The sequence below is a fragment of the Botryllus schlosseri genome, chromosome 13 (genome assembly GCF_051294905.1).
Source record: "Botryllus schlosseri isolate E-star chromosome 13, Bs_hap1, whole genome shotgun sequence".
In the NCBI taxonomy this organism is placed as follows: Eukaryota; Metazoa; Chordata; class Ascidiacea; order Stolidobranchia; family Styelidae; genus Botryllus; species Botryllus schlosseri.
The window spans coordinates 5,681,294-5,707,330 of NC_137248.1; the positions used below are offsets into that span (position 1 = coordinate 5,681,294).

At 40.4% G+C, this 26,037-nt stretch overlaps 1 protein-coding gene across 1 annotated transcript; it reads right to left on the minus strand.

Moving 5' to 3' along the window:
• Positions 1–954: 954 nt before the first annotated feature.
• On the minus strand, positions 955–26,037 carry LOC145454237 (attractin-like protein 1). The gene is made up of 18 exons (XM_080332237.1): positions 25,544–26,037; positions 25,356–25,469; positions 21,430–21,505; positions 21,227–21,363; positions 18,662–18,811; positions 17,768–17,940; positions 17,488–17,693; positions 15,778–16,269; positions 15,301–15,453; positions 13,603–13,802; positions 12,448–12,665; positions 11,887–12,113; positions 9,608–9,876; positions 8,592–8,861; positions 7,882–8,011; positions 6,624–6,927; positions 5,203–5,421; positions 955–3,997 (listed from the first exon to the last, which is right to left on the minus strand). Exons 1-18 carry the CDS (start codon positions 25,674–25,676, stop codon positions 3,470–3,472), a joined length of 3,999 nt encoding a protein of 1,332 aa, XP_080188363.1. The 5' UTR covers positions 25,677–26,037; the 3' UTR covers positions 955–3,469.

Consider the following 26,037-nt stretch of genomic DNA (forward strand, 5'->3'; position numbering starts at 1 on the left):
CCAACGCCGTCAAGTGCCTGCAATAAGTGTTGGGAACAAGTCACAAATGCCATTTCGAGTTGTTGCACATTTTGGCTCGAGTCAAGTCAAGTTACCCCATTAAAGTACGAGGCGTCATTACGTCATTGCATTTTGCTAGCTGCTTGAAACAGATTGATTAGTCATATATTAGGAATCGAGGAACGAAGGAAGAGTTGTAACAATACAATACATGCAAAAAGGCTCACGCATACGTAGAACTGCTAACTACGCAAGTGCCTGTATAGCCTCAGTCTATAATTTTATCAGCCGAAATAGAGAATAGAACACGAAAGCTCAGAATGTAGAAACGAATTGATATGATGCTATGCTATGACTATACCTACTTACACATCCATGAGATGTAATTCGAGCCTACGTCATCGTAAACTTCTATAAACTATATCCGAATTATATTTGAATAAAACAAGCTGATTGGTCAAGGTGAGAGCAGAGAACAATGAGCAGTCTACGGAACAAAGATATATATTTTGATTTCACATTACTTTACTAATAGTTCACGACAACGTAAGCAGTAAGCTCCGATCACTTCTTTCAGGTCAATTTATTTGTGTTAGACCAATGGATGCTCACCGCAACGCAGGATCATTGAATGAGTGGTCGCTGTCGCAAGATACACCCGCGTTTCGCGATCAATCCGAACATATGCAAGACACTGTGATTTTTATCGACACTGATTACTTGAAACTGACTCGTAAATTCTGCTCCGAATAACCAGTCAATCCACATTTCTGATACGCCGACTCAAGTCAAGTCATTTTTGCAAAGTGACTCCAGTCAAGTCAAGGCAAACGAGAAAGGTGACTCGAGTCATCCCAACACTGCCTGTTACATGGATGGCTAGTGATGTCGCTCGCGGCCTGCCGAAAACTGGCGTGTCAATCAGCTGATAGTGATACTTAGGAAAAATCCGGGAACTGTAAATATTCTATATTAAGTGCTTGCGTTTCAACTAGAATATAATGGTCAACTAGCCGGAAATATCGACGCGGAACGATTGCGAGATTGCATATATGCATATAAAGACACACGATGAGCACAGACACAAATCTGCGTGTGATAGAAAACTCAACGGGCAGTTGCAATGCAAGCCACACGACAGGTTATACATTCAAGTCAAGCTTGTATTGCATACAACGTAAAGTGAAATTCCAAGTCAATTGTCAGGTATCGGTTCTACAGGTCACAAGTAACGACGATTCCGGTAAGTTGTTGAGGCATTATTGCAATTACGACGCCACTTTAATACATAAAGTATCACCGAAAATTTCAGCATCTTTTTCCACAAGTCATGTTCAAATCCACAGTACCACCGAGAACGGAAAACGCGACCGCCAACATTTAGAGGTAATCATTGAACAAGCAGCTCAAGGGTTGATTTGCATCAATTTTAAAGCGCAAATCGAGCAAGAGAAAATTAAGGATTTTATTGGAATGACCCAGTGACTCGTCAATCGCATGTGAAGAACGATTTTACCCATAATTTTATTGTTTTGGTAATATTACCACATCAACTATTGCAGTTGGGATTTCGATTAGCGGTATCAAAGCCTCGCCGCAAATTCACAATTACGTTGCCGCTCAAAATCATGTAACTTGTCAGGAGAGTACGCGGCTTACGACCGCCGAACGTCAGTACAAACCGGGTATTGCTAGCAAACGAAATGTACAAAAAAATGTGTCCGGAGAGGTATTCCCCACAAAATCGGACAAGTATAGTCAGAAACACAGAAGCAGTTGAAAATATGATATTGTTTTGTGTACGTAGAGAGAATAAGAAAAAATCGCGATCACAATGAAGGGATGTGGGCTGGGAACATCAATTCTGGGATCAATTGTTATGATTTTTTTTTTTTTTCAAGTAACATTAATATTCATGGAAGGACATTTCTATCACCGAATCGCTCACAATGGCTACAAATCTATACGAAATAGCTTAAGTCGATGAATACAAAATTATTCTGGGTGACGTACAAAATTGGCAGCGTTTACAAGTCATCGCAAAAATGATGCGTATTTGAGTTAAGTAATTGCTAATTATACTATACTATCGAATCACTGCGGTGCTAATTTTGCCCAGCCCGAAAACGATTCGTACTTTTATGCCTTTTTGGTGTTACTATCTAAAATGCTATCTACGTGCAAGAAAGATTTCCCGCAATGCAATATAAGTATCAGTACACAGATCCGTTTCCACGAGGGATGGCCAAATGGTCAAGTAAATAAGTCGATCAAAATATTCCATCTTGCAATTCCCTGGACTGTTTATGAACTTTCAATTAGTTACTATCTCAAATGGTATCTACGTGCAAGAAAGATTTCCCACAATGCAATATAAATATCAGTACACAGACACCCGGATATGCTCTGTTCCACGAGAGATGATCAAAGCGTCAAGTAAATAAGTCGATCAAAGTATTCGATCATTGCAATTCCCTGGATTGTGTATGAGCTTTTTAATTACTGGCGTGCAGCAGTGGTGAAGGGAGTCACCATCGGTGCTAGGGTGCAAGTAGAAGTGATGGCCGGCCTTGATAAGGAATCAAAGCAGCTTATGTCCATTTTTCAAATTTTGAAAAAAAATCAGGTTTTTGTGGAATTCTAAATCATTTTCGACGATTTGCCTTCATATAGTTTCAAAGTCAAGAAAAATTTCAAAAAGTGCATTTGATATTTGGTCCCAAATCTCGAATGAACTACTTCTATCACCATTTCAGGTTCCTGCACCCTCTAGTGCCGAGCAATTTCACGGAACGAGCCGAAAATAGCTAATTTTGCCATATCTCGGTAACCGTTTATGCTCCAAAGCTAGTTTTGGGCTCAAGAGCTGCGGAAGCAACATGTTTCTATCTCACTTCCACAGAACTTTGTCTTGAAAATGTACAGAAAAAAAAGCAAATTATTGATTTTTAGACCGCCATTAAAATGTCGGTTGGTTTTACCAAGTTTGCAATGCCAATTTGCATGTTACAATTTGTTACATTGCTGCTTAAACAACAAAATTGAGGGTGCAGGAACCTGAAATGGTGATAGAAGTAGTTCATTCGAGATTCGGGACCAAATATCAAAGGCACTTTTTGAAATTCAAATTTTTCACTTTTTTTTTTCACTCCACTTTAAGTGGTAACCCTGTGTAAAACGGACATGAGCTACTCCGATTCCATCGCGACGAATTAATTCCAAGTGTGACGTAAATAGCTTCTTGGAGGTAGAGAACTTTAATATACAATTGAAATAATACATTCATATCGAAAGAAACTCCAATATTTCGGGCTTATTCAAATGTGAATATATTATTCAATTGTAAGTGTGATATCGAATCTATATTATCAGCAGTCCGATAATTACCGATTATAGCCGGCCGAGCTATACTGAGAATGACCACCTATGGTTTTGAGAGATAAAAATCGCTATTGCCGTCTTTAGTATGTCACACCGTCGCCGGCAAGCCTGCGTTATAAACGGCACTACCATTGTCTTGATCATACTGAGACAAACCGCTACCTCTGCGTGTCGTCGTCGAGTCTGAATTAACCGACGAAAAAGACACCACAGATGTAGAAAGGGCGCCTTCCCCGCGATTGTTCGACGCCGAATGGTTCGTAAAAGAAGTCGCAGCGCAGCGGTTTTGCGGGCCCTGCGCGGACGAGGGCGCGTACGCGCTGTTGCCCCTCCGCCGCGCGCTGTTCCTTAACCTCGACCCTTTCTTGAATAGGATCTTAATCGTTTTAGACTGCGACTTTAGCTCTTTGGTTTTCGGCGGCTCGCGAGCCTTGCGATTGGTCAACAGCGCGGTGCCGAACGCGAACAAGCCCGAATGATCAGGTTTAGATGAGTTGTTTTGCGTACAAGACGGCATTTGCAGCGGTACAGTGGATATAGCGTAACCACCGAATTCAGTGGTCTCTTCTGTAGCCATCTGGAGTTCTTCGTTGGTGATCTTCGCTGCGGCTTCGATCTGTGAATTTTACAACCATGTTATCCGACACATTTCTTTTGAGCGAAGCACAAAACCTAAACTTCAATCACTAGCACACAATATCTGTCTATATCAAAATTGAAAACAGCCAAATTCAATTACCCCTCATTCATCCATGTTACTAACTGTCGTGGGTTAGACGGCACACTTCTGGTACGTAACACACAAATTATTGGTGAGACAGAACGCACACCATTCTTTAAAAAACAGAATACAAATTAGTTTTCTCCTATTCGCTCTAACAAGATATTTGAAGAGCTTCTTGGAGGTACAGAACTTCGACATACAATTGGATAGTATATTCATATTGAAATGAACCCGAATATTTTCGGCTGACACTCGTCAGGGATAATCGTCAGCAACTAGTTGAGAATTCAAAAGAACACCGTATATCAACAATTGTATCACAGAATATGATGTCACCAGCATGAAATTTCGAATGAGAGAGCGTTCAATGTACTATTTTTAGGTGGTACGCGAACTCCTTTTGTTGACAGAGTTTGGGTTGGTGTATTTTGATAAAAATCGATTCCAAGGCGCACAAATAGAAGTGTGAACAGAGAACAGCCCCTCCTAACAACGCAAAATCTGTCGTCTCGATAATTATTCGCACAAATCGGATTATCAAACAGATGTTTGCCGATGGCAGAATTAATGGCCTTTAATCGGTCAGCATCACGCTTAAGCGGATGAGCTTTTCACCGAGCCTGATGCACGTGTTCCGATAAATCTGGGGACATGCTGGTTTATGCGTTCCTGCAGATGCTTTGACGTTCTTCCCACGTAGCCACAATCACAGTGGCACTTATATTCGTACACTACATTACTTGAAGTGCAGGGAACACGTCTTTGCGTGTTGAAGGAGCAGTTGTGTAGTCACATAATCACATTGGTTTTGACTGTGTCGTATTACAAGATATTGGCCGCGTACACGCCCATTACACAGGCGTGAACCTATTCAATTCTATTTCGAGATTCATTGAACGCAACACCGCACATTCAATCACTCTCAGCGCTCAATAAGCGTAAAGACAAGTCACAGGCGGCTGCATATGAAATCCAATAATAGCATCGATCCGCCATCAATACTTAAATATAATCAATACCAAAACCAGTAACTCCCTGAATAATCATACGCAGACAATTAAATATTGATTAGGCACGCGAAAATCATTATCATTCACCTCATCACTCCACACGTCTTCAAAGGACAGCAAAATGGAAGCGAACGGACGGGTAGCCATTTGCTGCAGTTCTTCCGTCCTCTGTATACGCTGCCGGTATCTGTCGTAGAACATTTTCACTTTCCATAGCAACGCCGTGATGAGCAGGAGAACGAGGAAGCATGAAAATATGATCAGCAGCAGCACGAGTAATTCGTTGTTCCTCTGCACCAATGAGATCTGAAATATAACGAGCTGGTCAAGACCGAGACGTTTTCATTCGAAGTTCTGTGCAGTATGCATTTTCTCTGATAACTAGGAGTGGGGATCATTGAGTTTCTGACTCAGTGGTTTAACCAATACTAAACTGGTCAACCCTGACGCCAAACTGCAAGCCTTCGGCGAACCACAAATTTTTGCCTAGTTACACACCTAATACATCACCGTAGGATACTGCTGCACAAAATCAACAGCGCATCAACAACGGTGTTTAAAGAACAGAACCATTAAAACATGATTACTAGGGCGATTGTTTTTTGACACGTCAAAATAAGTCAAATTTTGTCAAAATTGTAGCGTTAGGTCGAAAAATTGTTAAAATTGTTTACTAAGTCAAAATTATTTCGCAACCTGCATTTCGTTTGTATCGTAGATGTTTGCACGGTCGGTGAACGTGTAGCCTACTTAATATGCCTACCGTTGTAGACGGCCGATCGTCTGCTCATTGTGAATCATAAACGGTTAAATGAAACATATAGGTTGACAAGTTGTTACACTCAACGTACCGCAATATCCTAACTGAAGCAAGACTGCGTGGGCATTTGTCCTTATATCAAGAAGCGTATGATGAAAAATTGTGACGTAGAAAACATTGTCAGAATGAAGCAACACGGTTTGTCACCAGCAGTGTACGCACAACTTGAGTATTGTCAGCCACCAACTGCTGCTGTTGAACGTTCTTTCTCCATTCTTGGGCAGTTACTTAGTAAGGACAGACACTTTCTAACTGAGAACGTAGGAAGTATCTTTCGTTGTATTACAACGAATTTTAATTATTCCAACCATAATGAGTGAAGTAACTACTGGAAATCTCCATAGGTCCAGATTTTGTTAAAATAAAGTTTATTCATGCAAAGGTTTGTCAGTCAGTCGAAAAAGTTTTTTCGGGTCAAACTTTCGTAAGGACAAACAGTTCCGACCAGAAATGAAGACAAGTAGTACAATTCGAACATTATGTGCGAAAACACCTAATTTACATGCATGAGGTCAAAATTGGGAAAAAATTAACTTTTCAAGGTAAAAGAAATGTCTAAATTTTCATTTTTTGAGGTTAAAATCTTCTGTTTTTAGGTAAAAAAATCGCTCTAGTAATGACATAGGTTTTGTATCAGCAGTAAACAGTTTTTCGACGTGAAACCATAGTACGCAGGATATTGACTTACCACTATTCTCTCAGGCACCGTAAAGTTAGAGACATATATCCGAAACGTCCCGTTTTCGCCAGGAACTCCAATGACAAGCGATTGTATGCTTCTCACGCCGGTATAATTCCGAATTCTAGTTTCGCCCTGTAAAAAAATCCTCATTGTCACATCGAATCCGGCACCACAGAGATTCTCTGTCCTGACCTCAACGTGTGTTTTGGAGATGGTCACCACAACGTCACAATATTCCTGCGCGTTGAAATTCAGTTCCGTGCTCAGCTGTTCACCAGGTGTGTTCTCAAAATTGATCGATGTCACATAGCTGAATGAAAACATGCAACATAAAAGAGCAGGCAGTTCAAGAGCGAATGTTACACGGGAGGAAGTTGGACCATCTGCTTTCCAATGACATCATGCAATCAAAATGGGCACTACGCTCTCGAGTGATTTCAAATTACAGTCGAAAGTGTGAAAAAAATTTGGCAGCAGTCTATTCACAATAGATGGAAATTAGCTGCCGCGAAAACTATTTGGAACATACAACTTGAATTGGAAACCACATCGTGTTCACAGCTCAGTACACCCTGTTGGGGACATAGCTAGTAACTTAGTTTAATGCTGGCCATAGGCGTAGCGGGGCGAAAGAGGGCATGTCCCTCCAAACTTTTCAGAAATTCACATAAAGCAGAGTATTTTTGAGCAGATATTCAACTTGAGATCTTTCTCCACACAATGTAATGTTTGAAGAGCTTCTTCAGAACTTCAATATACAATTGAATAGAATATTCATATTGAAATGAACCCAAATATTTTCGGCTGACACTCGTCACGGGTAATCGTCAGCAACTAGAAGAGAATGGAAAAGAACATCGTATATCAACAATCGTATCACAAAATATGACGTCACCAGTATGAAATTTCGAATAAGAGAGCGTTTAATGTACTATTTTTAGATGGTACACAAACTCTTTTTGTTGACAAAGCCTCGGCTGGTGTATTTTGCTGAAAGTCGACACAAAGGCACACAAATGAAAGTGTGAACGGCCACTCCCAACGACTCGAAATCTGTCGTCTCGATAATTTTTCGCACAAGCGGAATTATCTGACGGATGTTTGCCAACGGCAGAATTTATGGCCTTTGATTATTCCGCATCAATATTGAGCTTCAATATTTTTCTGGCTATACCGCTGATGCCGACAGATGGCCAGGTCAAGCGCCAGGTGTCGCCTACACCGCCGATGGCCGGAACCAACGCTTCAAAGAACAGATCATTACCGGTCGGTCAAATCGTCAGTGAGAGTGAACGTAAACGAAAAGTTCATGAGCAGCCTGTAGTAGCACGTGCCGTTTTTCGACGGGTCCCCGTGGTACTTTGAACTCGAGTCGCAGCTTTCGCACTTGTCACCTGGGACATAAAAAATAATCAAGTTTTTCGATTTGTTCAAAATACTAAAGTAAAGCTTGCCGACTTGCACATCCGCACCAACAACTGTTTAGGCATAACTACATTTTTACGATTTTATGAATTTTTCTACTAATTCTACTTCCACTGAGCAGTTTTCCAGACAAAACTACATACTCTTTAGACACTTGATTCTGTGAAGTGTATGGTTGTGGGATTGATTGCTCTTCTGTTTACGAGTGAAATCGTCACAAAATAGTCCCTGTGTCGCATTCGCATGATAACTGAATATTCAGTGTCACAGTCATTTAAGCCAGTCGCAAAGATGCGTCGTGTGATTTCAAGCAGCCACCTTCGATTGAAAACCCAAGTACACGATTGAATAGTATATTCATATTTTAATGAACCCGAGTATTTTCGGCTGACACTCGTCAGGGGTAATCGTCAGCAACTAGCAGAGAATTGGAAAGAACATTGTAGGCTTACATCAACAATCTTATCACAAAATATGGCGCTACATCTACTTCCGAGAATTCCGAGACCATCTCTGCCTCTACGTGACCCCGCCAAAAATCAGACGCACCCGTCATGCCCTTGGTTTTGCAGAAGCATCGGCCGGTGACGCTATCGCAGAAATCAGCCCGCCCGAAGCATTCGCACAGCCGACAAGTCCCTCCGTTCAAGGCCTGCCCGTAATAGCCCGGGACGCACTGTTCGCATTGCTTGCCGGTAGTGTGATTTTGACACGATATACATTCGGACGTCCCGTTGTAACACGTGCTGTGCCCGTTGCACTGGCAAATCGGGCAGGACGTAAAGTGCCACCTGTCCGACTGGCACGACGAATTGGATTCTGCGAGAATGGAAATAATTAAACATGAAACAAGTTGAACGGCTAGAAGTTTTTCAGCTGTTACCAATTAGATTAGAATTCGAATCATAGCTATGCATTTCTTTCCATATTAGATTTGCATTAGCATTACTGACGTCGCAACTAGATACAGCCTTTACGGCTTTCTAAGTCATGCACCACCCCTCCATGCTATCCCAGTAATGCATGAGCGCCAAGCAGGGAAGCCATGGATACCAGTGTTACTAATCAGGTCTTTGGTCTGACCCGGCCGGGAATCGAACCCACGACCTACCGATCAAGAAGCCGGACGCTTAACCATTACGCTATCTTGTGGGATTACTATCAGATCACCGACATTTTGCTTAAATCAGTATAATTATAACTATCAGGTTGTCTAAATCTGGTTCAAATACAAAAGTTACCTATTCGTATGAAGACTACATTCATTGCAGTATAATTTATCAACTAAAAAACTTTCAGTATACCCCTTATCGCGAGTTAACGACACAGCGACAAGCATACAAATGCAGATTCAAATGAAAACCGATATCTCTAATGGAAACCATGCATATAGCAGTACATTCGTGAAAAATTTTACGAGTGTGGAGAGAGTCCTAATACAGAAAAATGGAATGAAGATCTACCCTGAGAAATCACAGTGAACATGGCGTCGTAATAAACTACACTGCAATGCAATGATTGTAGTCTCGAAAGCAATATTCAAGCCAGTTCAATATTCAAGTCACCTATTCCGTAAGTCAGCACGTTCAGACTCGGATTCGGCACTTGAACGCCCGTCAACGACCCAACGTAACAACTTCCCAGCCCGTTCTTCTGACCGCTATCGCACCAGCCGCAGTAAGGGTCGCGCATGCAAGACGCGCACGTCCTATGATGACTGCACAGATCTGCGGCAGGACAATTGGCCTTGGTGTTGAGCCATTCCATGCATTCCCCGTACGGAAACTCTATCAGGTAGGTGGATGTCGCCAGGCACAGTCGTTTATTCGAGCACCTTGAAGAGAAGAGAGTCTTTGTGGTACAGAACTTCAATATTAAATTGAATGATATATTCATACTGAAATAAACTTGGGATATTTTCGGTCAACACTTGGGTAAATGGGTAATTATCAGTAAGCATCAAAGCGGTTATTTTAATATGAATATAGCATTCCGTGATAGCATTCCGCCCGAAACAGCCCATTAAAATAGAGGAAATGTTAGAAACACCCACGTCGGTAACTGGCACATATAATTTCGATGGAACAAACGCTAAAATTACAAGGGTCGAACGGCAACGGACAATTTATGCATCGTTCGTTCCCCGTAATTACACCCTCTGCAGCGGTGTGGATCATAATAATATCTTCACATCCAGTATCGATGAGTAGGCTACTCGTATCCGAGTTAATCTTTTTTGAAAAAAAAAAAACACATGTGTTCGAATTAATATTTTATCAACGAAAAATATAGTTGCAACACTGTTTTGCAGGTGTTGGAGCCCCGAAACAGTCACTAGCCTTATCTCATCCTCGAAAAACTAATATTCAGGAGCAATCCTCCCAATGATCACAAAATGCTAAGAAATAGTAATGGTCCAGAAATGCAAAATTATTTTGGTTGGCGTGCAACTCGAATCATTTTACTTGCGGCTGCAAATATATATATATTTCGACCTTTCAAGTCACTATTACTGTTATGACACAATAATAGGTCAAACTAGAATACTCTACACCAGGGTTGTAATGACTCGAATCATGACTCGACTCGAGTCACGATTTTCTGATGACTCGACTTGACTCGAGTTAATTTTTCAAAATACGGAAATGACTCGACTCGAGTCAGTCTGTGTATTGACTCTTCTTGGACTCGAGTCATTGTGCATGACTCGAACCAAGTCATTGACTCGAGACTCAGACTGCCAAGACCGACATTTCATTGTAATTCCGAAGCCAACACACTATTGGGATTTCGCCTGTTGGTACTGGTACTTGAATGTGCGACCAGAAACTGCTAAAAGTGAGGAAAATTGGTATATTATAAATGCGAAACATTCGATATCATCAAACAGAGCTATAAAAAGTGGGTTTACCAAGACTTTAACTGGAAACTGAGCAGTCTACACAATGACTTGGACGCGAGTCATAATTCCATGATTTGGACTCGACCCTCTGCTCGCTGACTTGACTCGGACTTGACTCGGTGGTGAATTGAAATGACTCGACTTGACTCGAGTCAAAACTATAAAAGTGAGATTGACTTGTGACTCGGAGCCTTGTGACTTGGTTACAACCCTGCTCTACACTTAGATTAGGTATCGAATCACCCACATATATTCATTCTTCCCATCCCCAAAAAGACACATTTTATCTTTCAAACTACACGGAATATCTTTTCAAACATCAAATTTTCACGTACGCACGAGAGGAATCAACAGTGTTGGATTGCACGGTAATTGAATGAACCAAAAATTAACTGGAAAAATTCAGAACTAAGGAATACACTTCCTTCAATGATAAGGGCTACCTACAATTATAGAAAGAGGCATGGACTGATGTTCCCGTGTTTGGATTGAGTCACTGCAAATTCTGACTCGAGTCCAGTCAGCCAACTTTCCAGAGTGACTCGATGCGAGTCATCTCAAACTCGAGTCAATTTCAAGTCATCAAATCTCTTCAGTTTGAGTCGTTCGATATGAATGCGGGAATGTTTACGAATAATTGCACGAACAGGCTTAATCATGCTAAACTAGTCAAACTTTGTGTCATGCCTCTTCCAAACTACTAAGACGATGAGTAATTGTGATTATTCATGAAAATCTGTCAGAATTCTCCATTCAGTATACCATTGCCAAGAATGGACCGACTTTTGTTCATACGGAGTCGCCAGAATAGTCACGGTCATTACAACGAAACGTTGAGAACCAGCAAATAAATGATTAATATTAATTACATGGCTTTGCTAAGTAGAATATTTGATGATTTGAAAACGACTTTACCTATCGCAGAACACCCCACCAGCTTACCACATGCAAGAACTTTTCACGACACAAGCATCGCAAGTGGATATCATCCCGCATTGCTCCCCGCACGAAGCGGACTGGTTGTTCATCCGAAGGCCGCACCTTTTGTCGTCTCTCCACTGGCATTCCGAATTGTATTGGCACTGGTGACAGTCTTGGAACGTGCTACAAAACCTCCCAACGTCTTCCGAACAGGGCTCGCTCTGAATGCCGAATGTAGCCGCTACAACCTACGCTTATATTCAAGGCAGACTTGGACTAGCACATAATTTTAGTTGTCTATTTTCAATTCGATTTCTAGTTTGGAATCGCTGGAAATTTTCCAGTTGACTAACTCTTAAGATGACTATTCGACATATGGTTCAAAAACAAAGTATAAGAGAACGCTCTAGTAATGCTCAATATCCATCAAAACAAGATCAATACATAACTCCTGTCCACGGCAACAATATAAAAATCATCAATGCCAAAAATGAGGACAAACTAAGGACACCAGTCAAAAGTTAGCACAAATCCGTGAAATAAGGACATCGTAATTTTATTAGCCACCCCCTTTCAAAATCAGGACGGTATGGCGACAGTGCCTGTATTTATGGCAGCTACCTTGCAGTCGCTGGAATTTCTGCATTTTCCTTCACACCAGTTGCAAGCTTCGTTATCCTCGCAAGTCGAGCAGTTTGTGTCGCTATCGCAACTTGCCGGCTGGACATTGCTATCTGTGACGTTACTGGACGATGAGCAGACGGTGCCGTTCCATTCGCAAGTCAATTGCAATGGGTTGTCTAAAGCATTATAACGAGCTCAACCAGAAAGCTATGTGAAATACATAAATACAGTGATGAAAGGTAGATTTATATCCAGAATCGGAATACACTGAGACGAAAACGGTCATTTTGAGACGAAGACATCTAGGTATCTGATTACCTGGAGACACAAATTGGTAAATAAGACCTGGGTATCGTATGTATCAAGTTAAATATTCAAATAATGGTAAACGTAGAGAGAAAATCAAAAATATATACAAAACAGTTGCTGTTGTGTTCAAGCTACGCAATTCTCCCACAGTCACAAGCGTGAGAAATAACGGTAAACCAGCTATTGAATATTTTAGCCGCTTCAGATGGCATACGAGACATCAGGATTAGAACATGGCATTTGGAATTATGTATTATTCCCAAGCAAGCAATCGAATATACTTTTTGGGAATATTGATTTGGATTAGGAGGCAGTATCAATAATTAAACATTCCCGTCTATGCGATATATGTAGCAATAATTATTTTTAAATTTAATCACTCACTGCAACTATCGCAAGTTACACACATCAAGATAAGGCATATGTAATAGGCAGGCTGTAGGTGATGATGACTAATCAACTGTGGTCATGTACATCCCAAATACACGTCCAAAGCATAAAATGGTATTGCCTGCTGTCAATATAGATAATAAGTCATCCGCATAATCCACAAAAGATGTTACGTCAACACAGGCGCCATCACAAAAGCTTGGGGATATATTTAGATATTGACTAGTAATTATTATTTTAACACCACCCACAAAACGGAGCAACGTATCAATTCAATAAAAAATTACTATCTATTAAGCAAACATTTGTCAAACCTTCAGTCACTGTGAAAAAATCGAAGCGCAAATACATATTTGAAATATTCCATCTGGTACCACATCAGAACAAACATATCACATGAAAAAAACTACATACCAATGCACACGGTTTGATTATCAGAGTAAGCATCGCAGTCGAACGCCTTGAATAAAACCAAGTCGTCCAGTATTCTGCTGTTGTAGCCGCCAAATATCAGGAATTCACCGCCAAGGTCAGCCGATTGGGGAGGCAACGGTAAAGCTACATGGCCGTACATGTCATTGTTTTCCAAACGGCTTTCTGGTAAGGCTTTCCATCTGAAACAGAAGCATAGATATCATTGAAGATCTTGAAATTTTGCTACGTTGCCTTTGCTCTAGTTCAGAGGTCTCAAACTCAAATGCGCTCGGGGGCCAATTTCCTACTTTTTGATGGCGCCGCGGGCCGCAGCACCAATAATAGGCGAATTCAATGTATATCCGAGTAGGCCTTATTTGACGGGACCTTGCAGGCTGACATTCCACGTGCATCATGAAAATGTGATTTACTATTGTGAATTTACGCCTGGCACGAAAAAATCATATTTTGAACTATTTGAATAAAATTGTTGCTGTACCTGGCATACTTGCTGTATATTGAGTTGTAGACACCATGTGAGAGTACAAATGCATCAGGACATCGTAAAAGTTGTCGCGTTATCATTTTGCAGCTAGCGGACATTTGACGTGTCATAATTATAGGTAAAATTTTTCGAATTTCACAAAGATATCAGGCATTGGAGCAGTACAGCCTAATCCAGGTTTTGGGCATACTCCTGATAACAAGGCCATCGATCATGTCATTAGCTAAGTCAAATTAACTCAGCGTTAGATTTATCTTTGAATATTGGAACAGATCTATAACAACTTGAATATAATGATTACTGTGCCATAGCAATAGAAATGTCCAATCGCCGAAGTATTCATTTATCTTCCACTGCGTGACCTGGAGACTTTTGAAAGTGATGTAATAGTGAAGTTTGATTAGTAGTACCAGAGTTTTTTCCAATTAAAAATAAATAAATAAAAAACAGCAGATATTTGGCAGTTAAATATTGTTGAATACTTTGAAATCCAAAATATTGTCGCAGGCCGCGTGTTTGAGACCTCCGTTCTAGTCAGTATGGATCCTGGATATTGATATTGGCGGCTACACCCTGCCTACACATGACTGCAGTTGTATAGGCTTTTACTAACTGAACATTTCAGCATGCATTGTTAATTGGTAAAAATTGCTAATTTTTAAATTTATGTATCAAGTTAAACTCAGTAGCATCTTGCATGAAAGAATAACTGGGAAATAATGATTATGAGAGCAATGATTAACTGATCATTACCAAGGCCCCAAGGGTGCCTGGATGTGCAACTGATAAATCATTCAAGTCGAAATACAAGCAATTTCTATCGAATATATTCTAGCCGGCCCGCAATCACACACATCAACTTCGTCTATCGCCACATGCTTCTATTTTCATCACTGGTCGCTGTATCTCATCCATTATTTCTTTCCATTTACTGTGCCGCTTATTTACATCGCCTGGGCCCAGGTGGGCGTCTGATTTTAATGACTACTCCAAGTCGTTTCGACACCGTCCTATCTTTTTATTGTATCGCAGCCTTGTGACGTTTTGAAGTTATAAATAAACTGATACTGATACATAATCAACCGTTTAGGACAGCGCTTTGAAATACATCACGCATCAATGTTTCAAGAAAGTCAGAAAAATTGGAGGACTTTTCAAGTACACACAGACGCTACAAAAAAACAACAGCTTACTCGTTTTCGGCGGGATGGTAGGCCATAAAGCTCGGCGAGAAACACAAAGCCCCGGTGCTTTCAGTGTTATCAATGTGCATGCATCCCCCGTACATGTACAGCAAGCCGTTTATCAGCGTCGCGGTATGCAAAAACCTCGGTGATCCGCTTGCTCTGTCGAAAAAGAACGCCTTAAATTGTGCTAACCCATACTACGGGTAAACGGCGTTCAGAGTTAAGAACTAGAAAATTTTCTATTTTTCAAAATATCAAATAGGAGTTCATTATCACAAGCATTAGAATGGCAAATATCAGCACACCAAGCCCACAGTGCACATTTCTCTGTATAATTTCCAGGGAAATCATAAATTAGGTCGGAATTAAAAATTACAGCCTAGAAACGTTTCACGAAGTAGATTAACTACATTTCACCCTAATTAGCGTAATTAGACCACAAGAATTATCTAGTCGTGCATGTCCGACACCCAGGCCACATACTTCAATGACTTGAAGGTCTTTGTATCGGGCTGGTACGATGCCATCGAATCTGTGATCCCTGTCTTTGTGGGCACATTGCGGAACCCGCCGTGTATATAGCAAAGCCGACTGACCGGGTCCCAAGTCGTGGTATGTCCGAAAGTCCCCTGCACGATCTCGCCCCTAACGACGACCTTTCCCCAAGTCTCCTTCTCAAAATCGTACTCGTAAACAAATCGGGACAAACCAAACTCGGTATGAAAGCCGAACATCACAATCATAACAGTCCTGCCGTTCGAGAGTTCGACCACGGTCCCGGTGTGTCCCCAAACGGCGAGCATCGAAGAATTTGTCGATGTATCATCTACGCCGTCGACTACATAATCGATGCGTCTCCATAGCGAGGAATTCGTGTCAAACATCCATAATTCGTCCGAAGCGACAGTTGTCAATACGTCCCGTCCGCCAAACACATGAATCCCATTCCCGTACACGACCATCGAGTGTCCGTACCTGAATTGGTTGTTTGATTTTACCATCACAACGAATAATACATTGAATACTCGAGTCTAGCGTACTTTCGTATCCAAATCGAAATTGGTCCTATCACCAATCAGTGTTGCCCGTAAACAACTCAACGATTTGTGGTGTTTCTCATGATCATCGACTGTGTTCTCCATGAAACTTGATGATATGCACGTTTATATGCGTCATGGGTTAGGGTTCGGGTATTGCAGGGCTTTAATGACTAGGACTCACGATTTTTTGGTGACACAACTTGACTCGAGTCATTTTACAAATGCATAAAATTACTCTACTCGAGTCTATTTGTGCATTGACTCGACTTATACTCAAGTCATTGTGCAAGACTCGAACCAAGTCATGTGACTCGAGACCAGGACGGACAAAACAGACATTTCACTATAACTTCGAAGGATAGTAAAGTTATCACATGATTGGCATTGCGTCTATCAGTGCTGGTACTTGGAAAATATGGAGCCAGAAACTGTCGAGACTGAAGAACATTACGATATAAGGAATGCCAGTAACTCTATATCACTTGAGCAGAGTTGAAAGAAGTGGGTTGAACAGGGTTGAACTCAAAACTGAACAGTGAACATAATGACTTGGACTCGAGTCTCGGCCGTCTACTGACTGACTTGGACACAGACTTGACTCGGTAGTGAATTGAAAATGACTCGAGTCAAAACTACAAAAGTGAGATCGACTTGTGACTCGGAACCTCGTGACTCGGTTACCGCCCTGGGGCATTGACGTACGGACGTTTATTTCCAAAAAAATTCAAAGAAAATAATTCAGTCGAACGGTGATCCGCGATACGGCCGTTAAGTCATTGAGTCATCTGGTCACCTTATACAATATATATCTTTTAAATGGGAATATATGTCATAGAAGGTATTGGAATGCCATAACATGCATAACATGATATGGGAATGTAACATGCATATGATTTGGCATATTTTCTGTCGTCAATCAAAAGAGTTAACAAGATGAAACAAGTAGCAACATAGCGCACAAAAAGGATGAAAAACGACAAAGCGAATGATTACCATAGGCCCTACAAAATTGCATTGTAAGATGGGTGTTGTGGTTTAGAACACGGCTGATTATCGCACGAAGCACCACAAATTTTGGCACGTTCACGGGAAACCATGATCGGTGAAGGTCATTATGAAAGAAAGCACGCTGGACCCGAATATTTTAAATTACCGTAATGAAGGCGACGTGGGGCCGCTCGAGACAAGCTCCCATGTCTCGGAAGTTAAATTGTAGACTTGTAAATCATTCGAAAAAAGAGAACTATCGAATTGTATTCCTCCGTAAAACCACGCAGAGTCGCCGATCAACACGGCTCCGTGAGACGATCGTCCTCGTCCGCCAGTCGCGTTCAGATAGTTAGGAATTCTCCAATATCCCTAAGATTACACAAAAGCCAGTCATAAACCTCTCGCGATCCACGCGCTAGAATAGGCAATGAAATATACGATACCACAGAAGTTTCATTAGTCGGACATTCGAATTCTCGAGGACAAACGCAGTCTCTGAAACTGTTGTCGTTTTCATTGTAACAAGTGTGTGGCGAAAGAAGGCACTCGTTATTGCATTCCCGTGCTTCGCATGATTCACCCATCCATCCCGAATTGCACGAGCATATTCCGTCATCTTTACAATAAATAATACATACTAGGCGTGCTTCGATAAGGTACAACACTGACAGCAGAGCGTTGGAACTGGACTAGAAATTTTTCAGCCTTTCCAAATTAGATTAGAAGTAGTATTATAGCTACACATTTTTTCCAAATTAGAATGACTGAATTCATGAAAAGTTGGAAATTCAGTTAGTAGAGTTCATTCTTGGCAGCTTCCTAAATACTCCGAATTTATGTAGTATGGTGTTTGAAGCATTTGGTGGAATCTTATATAGCGACTTTTCATCATTTTTTCATACAACTTTTTGCAACTGTTTTCGATTTACATGCAACTAACTTTTTACTGGAAATATTTGGCACTATATGTAAATAGATCGCTTGATTATATGCCAGTATCGTTAAAATTTGTGGTCCTTTCTGATTTGACGTACATTCAGGCTGGACCGCCCAAAATAATATTTTCACTGGGTCAATTTTTTCAGGCTATTGATTTTCTTGAAGTCGCTGACATAGAGTTTGGCTACAGTGCCTTGAATACGGAACGATACGTGTATCTCAAACCTTAATAATTTCAAGGAACTTGTCCAAAAATGCAACTTTTGTGAAAAATAAGTGCAACTATCCACTGATTTGACAGCAACAAAAACTTGCCCTACCAATTACACAACTAGAATTGTCTAGAATTTGATTAACTTCAATTATCTAGTTGTCAAAGTCTGTCACAGCACACTCACCGTCACAAAGCCCGTTCCCCGAGCAATTTTGGGGGCACCCGTTCACGGAATAGGTGATATTGAACCCGACCATTGTATATTCCGCGTCGCTAAAAAAGTGCAAAAACACAGTGCCTGACGTGGCGACAACCTCCGGGCGATAGCCTTCGTCTGTAAAAATGTAATCCAATATCTAGTGTTCAATGTCATTAATATTGTACGGTACAGGATTAAATTCGAGACGAAAATGTCTGCTTCGTCGCCAAGTTTGACGGAAACTCTCCACGGAAAATGATTCTAATGTATATCGCAATATGTTTGCATCAATATTACATCAACGTTCTCGAAACTTCGTTCTTATTCATTGGATAGGCTAGCGAGTATCAATTCTAATGAATACCACTAAGAGCTAAGTTATCGATCAGAATAATATTTTCATTTTCAATACTATTTCCCACTGTGAAAGGCTGTAAACCTTGATTGGGCAGATCGCAGGATACGAAACATGTAGCCTACAAAGCTACACACATTAGTGAAATAAAACATCTGTGAAGTCATGATCAGCCCACAGCATTGTAACAAAGTGAAATGTGATAGGTATAGTCGGAAAATACTATATAATTTTTGATGTGATACAGAAAGGCCATTATATTCTTTGTGGTCGCATAAAAGGCAAATATTAGAATCGAACCGTTCACATCATTTATACTGTTGTGATGTCATAATGAGTACCCTTGAGGAGTGGTATTGTATAACATAGTTTTAGGTGCGCTGAATAGTCTATTGCAGCGGTTCCCAACCCCTTCGGGTCATCGAAGCATTTTCAGGGGGCAGCCTACATGACACCACCAAAATTGCATAATGGTTTTTAACCGGATTTGTATATTTCTTAGTGGGAGAAATCACGAGGCAGTTTCACGTCACAACTGCTAAAACTTCGGGACTCGCATAAACAGAACGGCCGTCTAAGATGAAATATTCAACTGCGCAAACTCAATTCAATTACAAAACTGCCAATAGCCCACCGATACAAACACATTGCTGTCCAAAGACGTCTTGATCGGGTTTTGGAAAATATTCTTACTCAAAATACGTTTTCTCTCATAATATACACTACCGCTATTCCAAAATAACTTCAAGATGAGCTGCAAGATAGAAATGACTTGGCTTTATGTTATATTTTCAATTTCTCAATTTGTGATGATGTTATATTTTCAATTTCTCATGTTGCAATCATCCCCAAAGGTGCCGTCAGAAGCGTCTCGCGTTATTATTACATTAATCAGCCCCACCTATCTTTCATGAAAGGGATTTTCTAGACAGTATCTCAGATGTCAAGAAATACAGCTACAGAATCCGCTTTGAAATACTAAATCTCCCTAATTTCTACTTAAATAGTATGATTTTATTTTCAACAAAAGTCATTCTGTTACTATTTATCACCTGCCTACAGTTAATATTTGCATAAGACCGATGACTGTTGCACGAAAATTAAGGTAAATTTAACCTAAAACTGTAGGGGGTCCGTGGAAATCTGTGGCGGTCTAAAAGGGGTCTGCCTAGATATAAAGGTTGGGAACCACTGGTCTATTGTATTGTGTATCTAAATAACATAGCGCGCTATGATTTGTATAGTTGCATGAATAATCCATTCAACTAGCATGAATAATCCGTTCAACTAGCATGAATAACCCATTCAACTAACATTTGGCCGCTGCATTGCTTGTCAATGTAACAAGTCTCATTCCTCAATGACAATACAAGGTTCGATGACAGCACAATTTACTTGCCACATGCCAACAACAGTCACGAATAATTGCTGTAATAGAGGGCTGTTTGTGACATAATGATTCAGGCTTATTGTGTAATTAGTCATACACTGTTCATAATCGTCTATACAATTGTAAGTTTCTAACGGTTATCATGCTTGTGGTGACTATGACACTGTCAATACGGTATTTTAGTGTTCTAAATTATCCGTTATGTGCTATTTTCCATGGAACCATGGTGTTTGTTTTAGCATTTAGTATTTTAGAAATGTTATTGATTTCAAGTCACACCCAACAGCATTTCAACAGTAGGTCAACAACTTCGAGCAGCTATCGATGTTTTATAACCCCAGCCATAAAGCGTTCAAAGCATGAAGGCTTCAATGCGCATTCGAAATGAATAGATACTTTGTACTATCAAATCAACATATCCACAACGCTGAAATTCAGTAAAAAATGGCAATTTTCTACTTTACATCACCAGATTCACCATCCAACTGAAGACTATGAATCATGATGGGTAGAATCACATCAAAAATCCATCTTACACACAGCATCAAAAATGCGCTATTGAATATTCAAAAATTCAAGCCACACAATTATTTGAGCATTCTATTTTATGAAGTCGACTTTTGCAATAATACTTGAATAAACATTGAATAAATAAATAAAAGTAAAACCAACACCGAACATCATCAGCAATTTTGACCTTCTTGTGCCAGTTTAAAAACTGCGGAATCTAGAAATTAGCGTGTTGGTGGTCAGATTAAAAATATATTTGCCTGCAATATAATGATTACACGATAAGCTGACTCACCATCATTGTTCGAGGAAACAATACCGTTGAATGACGCCAATAGCGGCGCAAAGGCAGAATCCCCATCAAAAATGTACAAGTAATCCCAGCCGCATTCCGTCGCGAATTCATTTATTCTCAATCGAATCTTGTACGACCTGTAATCGACGGCACGTTGTTGTTTACAGGGCTCTTTCATCAATTAAAAATTGTCTCAAACATACCCTTCTTTTTTCGGTTTCACTACCCAGGAACACTCATTTCCTTTTTCATACTTGGCAACACCCTCGATAATGTAACCTGTGAGTGGACATTTAAAGATTACGTATGAGCTGTGTCGTGCGTGATGTAACGGTCACTCTCAAAAAGGGACACCTACAGAAGGATGCTAGTGGTCTTGAATAAAATCAATGAGAAAATACCACTTCCAAATACATAATTATGCATTCAGAGAAGGTGGCCGGTGCGCATAAAGCCCAACAATTGTTTTGAAAATGCCATTTGATATTTGGTGCATTCCATTATATATAATTATAATTAGAAATTTAAGATATATGTCATGTCGGATGCCAAAGTAACACTAATACAACACCGCACATTCCTGTCTATCTTACAACCACTTACAGAACAGACACATCTAACATAAACAAGTCTAGGATCACTTTCACGGTAGAATTTCGACGCATTTACAGCCCTAGGATAAAGTTCTAACGTGAGAAATTGGTGTGACGAATTTGTATCTCAAAATGCTAGAGGATATACATTGAATGAGCACTAATATCTAACGAAACCCACATCACAACTAGTAACCGGAATTGGTATCGAGTTGCGATATCATAAACGTGTCTTTCAAGCGTATAAAATCCGCCGGTGCCAGTCTGAGACACCAAAATTAACTACAGCTCCCTAGATACAATCTCAAAGTGGGATATATTCATCATGTTTTAATAATTCCGAGATCCCATATCCCAGTAACCGCATATCACAATTTTATCAAACTTTCAGCATCCTCTTTGTAAATCATGTCGTCTTTAAAGTAAGCGAATAAAAAAATAGCTAGTTAGTAGTGACAGACAAAGTTCAAATTATCTGTCCTGGAGTTGAAAGTTTCCATTGGCTCTCGGTTGAATCTCCTACATTTTAAGTAATTTTCAAACACGTTGCAAGACGCAACTCCAAGCTAGGTTTGTAATACCTCGAGTCGCGATTTCATCGTGACTCTACTTCCCTTCGGTGATATTCGGAAAATGAATCGACCAGACTTCAGCCCAGTCAATTTGTGTATTGACTAGACAAAGTCATACGACGCGCGATTCAGGACAGCCAAGACAAGCGTTTCATGGCAACTTCGAAGATAAATCAAGCTAACACATTACTGATAATTCGGCTATCAGTAGGCTACTGGTATTTGAAATATAGGGACGAAGACAGTCAAGACCGAGGAAAATGAGCATGAGTAGGCCTATATTATGAATGCGAGGTATTTGATATCAATTGAATAGTATATTCATATTGAAATAAACCCGAATATTTTCGGCTGACACTCGTCAGGGGTAATCGTCAGCAACTAGTAGAGAATTCGAAAGAACAGCGTATATCAACAATCGTAACACACAATATGACGTCACCAGCACGAAATGTCAAATACGAGAGCGTTCAATGTACTAGTTTTAGATGCGGAACAATCAAAGGCCATAAATTCTGCAATTGGCAGACACTTGTTGGATAATCCCGCATGTGCAAATTATCGAGACGACAGATTTCGCATACTCGGAAAGGGTCGCTCACACTTTCATTTGTGTGCCTTGGAGTCGACTTTTATCAAAATACACCAGCCAAGGCTGTGTCAACAAAAAGAGTTCGTGTACCATCTAAAAATAGTACATTGAACGCTCTCGTATCCCACATTTCGTGCTGGTGACGTCATATTTTGTGTTACGATTGTTGATATACGCTGTTCTTTCAAATTCTCTACTAGTTGCTGACGGTTACCCCTGACTAGAGGTCGACCGATATTGATTTTCACAGGCCGATACCGATATTTCGACACTCACAAGGCCGATAACCGATATCATAGGCCGATATTAATATGAAAGGAGCAGAGAACAATTTCGCCAAAAATATTATATATTAGGTAAGATGGCACTTGCAGATCAGTTCAGAAAAGGTAGATTGTAATGCATGAAGCAAAGTTTCTCTGCATGCTCACCAAATTAAACCCGTCCTACAATGGTAAATCTGTCATATATTATCCTTTGCGTCAAGTTCTTGAGATTGAGGACACAGGGCATTGAATTTCCAATATTTTTAATTTTCTTCTAAATATAAAATATCGGCCGCGATATCGGCCTTCATAGACCGATATCGATAATCGGGCAAGCTCTAAATATCGGCCATCTCGATAATCAGTCGACCTCTACCCCTGACGAGTGTCCGCCGAAAATATTCGGGTTCATTTTAATATGAATATACTATTCAATGGTATATTGAAGTTCTGTACCTCAAAGAAGCTGTTCAAATATTTGATATCACTCGAGCAGATTTGTAAAAAGTAGTTTGGACTTGACTTGAAACTGAACAGTGAACAATCTGACTCTGATTGGAGTCTTAACGTTAACACTATGACTCAGACTTAACCCTCTGCCTCAGTGAATCCAAAATGACTTGACTTGCCTCAGAGTCAAAACTATAAAGTGAGATTTAGGGCCGAGGCCAATTCTTCTACTCAGTAACGATTCTCTACTGAGCAACGAATTCGATACTCAACTCGCGTCAAAAAATATACTCACACTTAAATACGTCAGAATCGGCACTCAAATCTAAGTCACCGCACCACCAGACTTAAGTGTCAATTTTCACGGCCGAGCAGCCAACACCCGCCGAATACAGGAGTACCGGTACTGTCGTATATAGGTAAAACGCTATTTTATGATGCGAGGTTCTGCTGAGCGAATGAAATCAGTGGCGCTTGGACGGATGTTGTGTTTATAACTGTATTTGTAATTATATTCTGTACCCTTTTGACTTCTTATCGAACGGCATCTTGGTATACCGGAATGTAGGGTGAAGGAGTGAGATCGCACTCAAGTGGATTTTGTTCAATATAATTTTATTATACAATTTTCCCGTCAACTGCGTTTTGAAATTTATAGACACAGAAATGACGACATACGATATTGCGATCGTCGAGCAAAACCGACAAGTTTTGTGCTGCTGCTAGCTCTCGAATTTAACGCTGCTGGAACTTTACGCATGCTCTTCCCACAATAAAATAGATGAAGCATCTTGAACAGACCCCCATTACCTCAGCTGATAGAGTTCCTGGTAATATCAGTGTTGCATGGAGTCGCTATACCTGCAAGCCAATTTAGCCGATAGCAGCAATAAGCTATTGGAAACAAGAAATCATTATTCATGGGAGAAAATGTCGGTTGGGTCTGTCCGGTCTGGGTATATGGGAAAGTTCAAAGGAGCTTCAATTGAAAAGAAATCCTGGAAATACATGAATTTTTCAATTTGTTTTCACGATATTGGTGGATTCTTTTGTTCTTTCGGGCCTGCACTTGCGTGTTCGTCTGCTGTGAAACTTATCTTTATAAATTCGAATGGGTTTGTAGCGTCTTGCAAATATACTTCTGTGGGGCATAGGAACGTTCCGGGTATCCACATGGATTTATATATTTCGATTGGGTCATCTTCAGAGAGTGTGAATCAGCTGAGGGCCTGAGGCTATTCATTGTATGGAGATAAATCAGTGAGAGTTGCGTCTACTTTGTAGGTCAGTGACGAAATAATGCCGACAGCGTCGTGTTGTCATGACAAAATCGTTCACGCGTCTCCGGTTGAAGGCGAAAAAAATCTGGCAACGGTATTTCGGAAAATGACGTCTGAAAATCGATACTCAACTAAGTGACAAGAATTGACGCGCACTCAAGTTTGAGTATCGATCTGCACTTAGTTGAGTAGAGAATCGCACTTAAGTACTGCTTCGTTAAGGAGAGGAATTGGCCTCGGCCCTAACTTGCGACTCGCAACCTTGTGACTTGGTTACAACCCTGCTTGAACCCGTCCTAAAAATTGACACTTCAACTTGTACTTTAGCAGCACTGCAGCATAAGCAAAGGAATAAGTTATTTGAATGTGTATTTACCGTTTTCATTCTCCAACAAAACACTTCCACTGCAGTTACCGCATGTATCTCCTGACCACCCTGGATTGCACACACATTCCTCCCCCTCACAATATCCATTGTGACATTCCGAGCCTGTAAGAGCAATTCAACATCAGAAACGTTTCTACTAATCTACCAAAAATGAGTCGTGAAGCAGTTTATCTTACCGTTTTCCGACTCTGTAATATTTGACGATGAAGAACAATATGTGATATTACGGTCAGACTGTGTTCCAGTACCGACTGCTATAGCGAAAAAGACTAACTCCGTCACAAGAAGTATATTTTTTATCAAATTCATCTCATGCTGGAAGAATAATTTGAATCATTTTAGTAACATTTTTTCATGGTATCGTGTGTTAAAAAAGAATATAATAAAAATAGTAAATTCAACAAAAAATAATAACATATTTTATGTCATTCAATTGAACTACAGTGTCGATATATGCTGGAGTTCGTGAACAACCACGGATGATATTAAGTAAATATTCACAAATTATTCATTCTGAGCCTTCACGATGCTTGTCATATACACATTGTAAGAGAGAGAGAGAGATTCCATACCGGTACACACAAATACATGTAGAGTATACATACTAACATATTAATCCGCCCACAACCACATATTCCTCAAAAACAACAAGGCTACTGGCTAGGCACAG

Coding starts and splice junctions, on each gene's coding strand:
- LOC145454237 (XM_080332237.1), bottom strand. CDS start 25,676: ATGAATTTGATAAAAAATATACTTCTTGTGACGGAGTTAGTCTTTTTC. Junction 25,470..25,543: donor TATTACAGAGTCGGAAAACG/GTAAGATAAACT, acceptor TTGCTCTTACAG/GCTCGGAATGTCACAATGGA. Junction 8,012..8,591: donor CAAAACCAAGGGCATGACGG/GTGCGTCTGATT, acceptor TTTATGTCCCAG/GTGACAAGTGCGAAAGCTGC.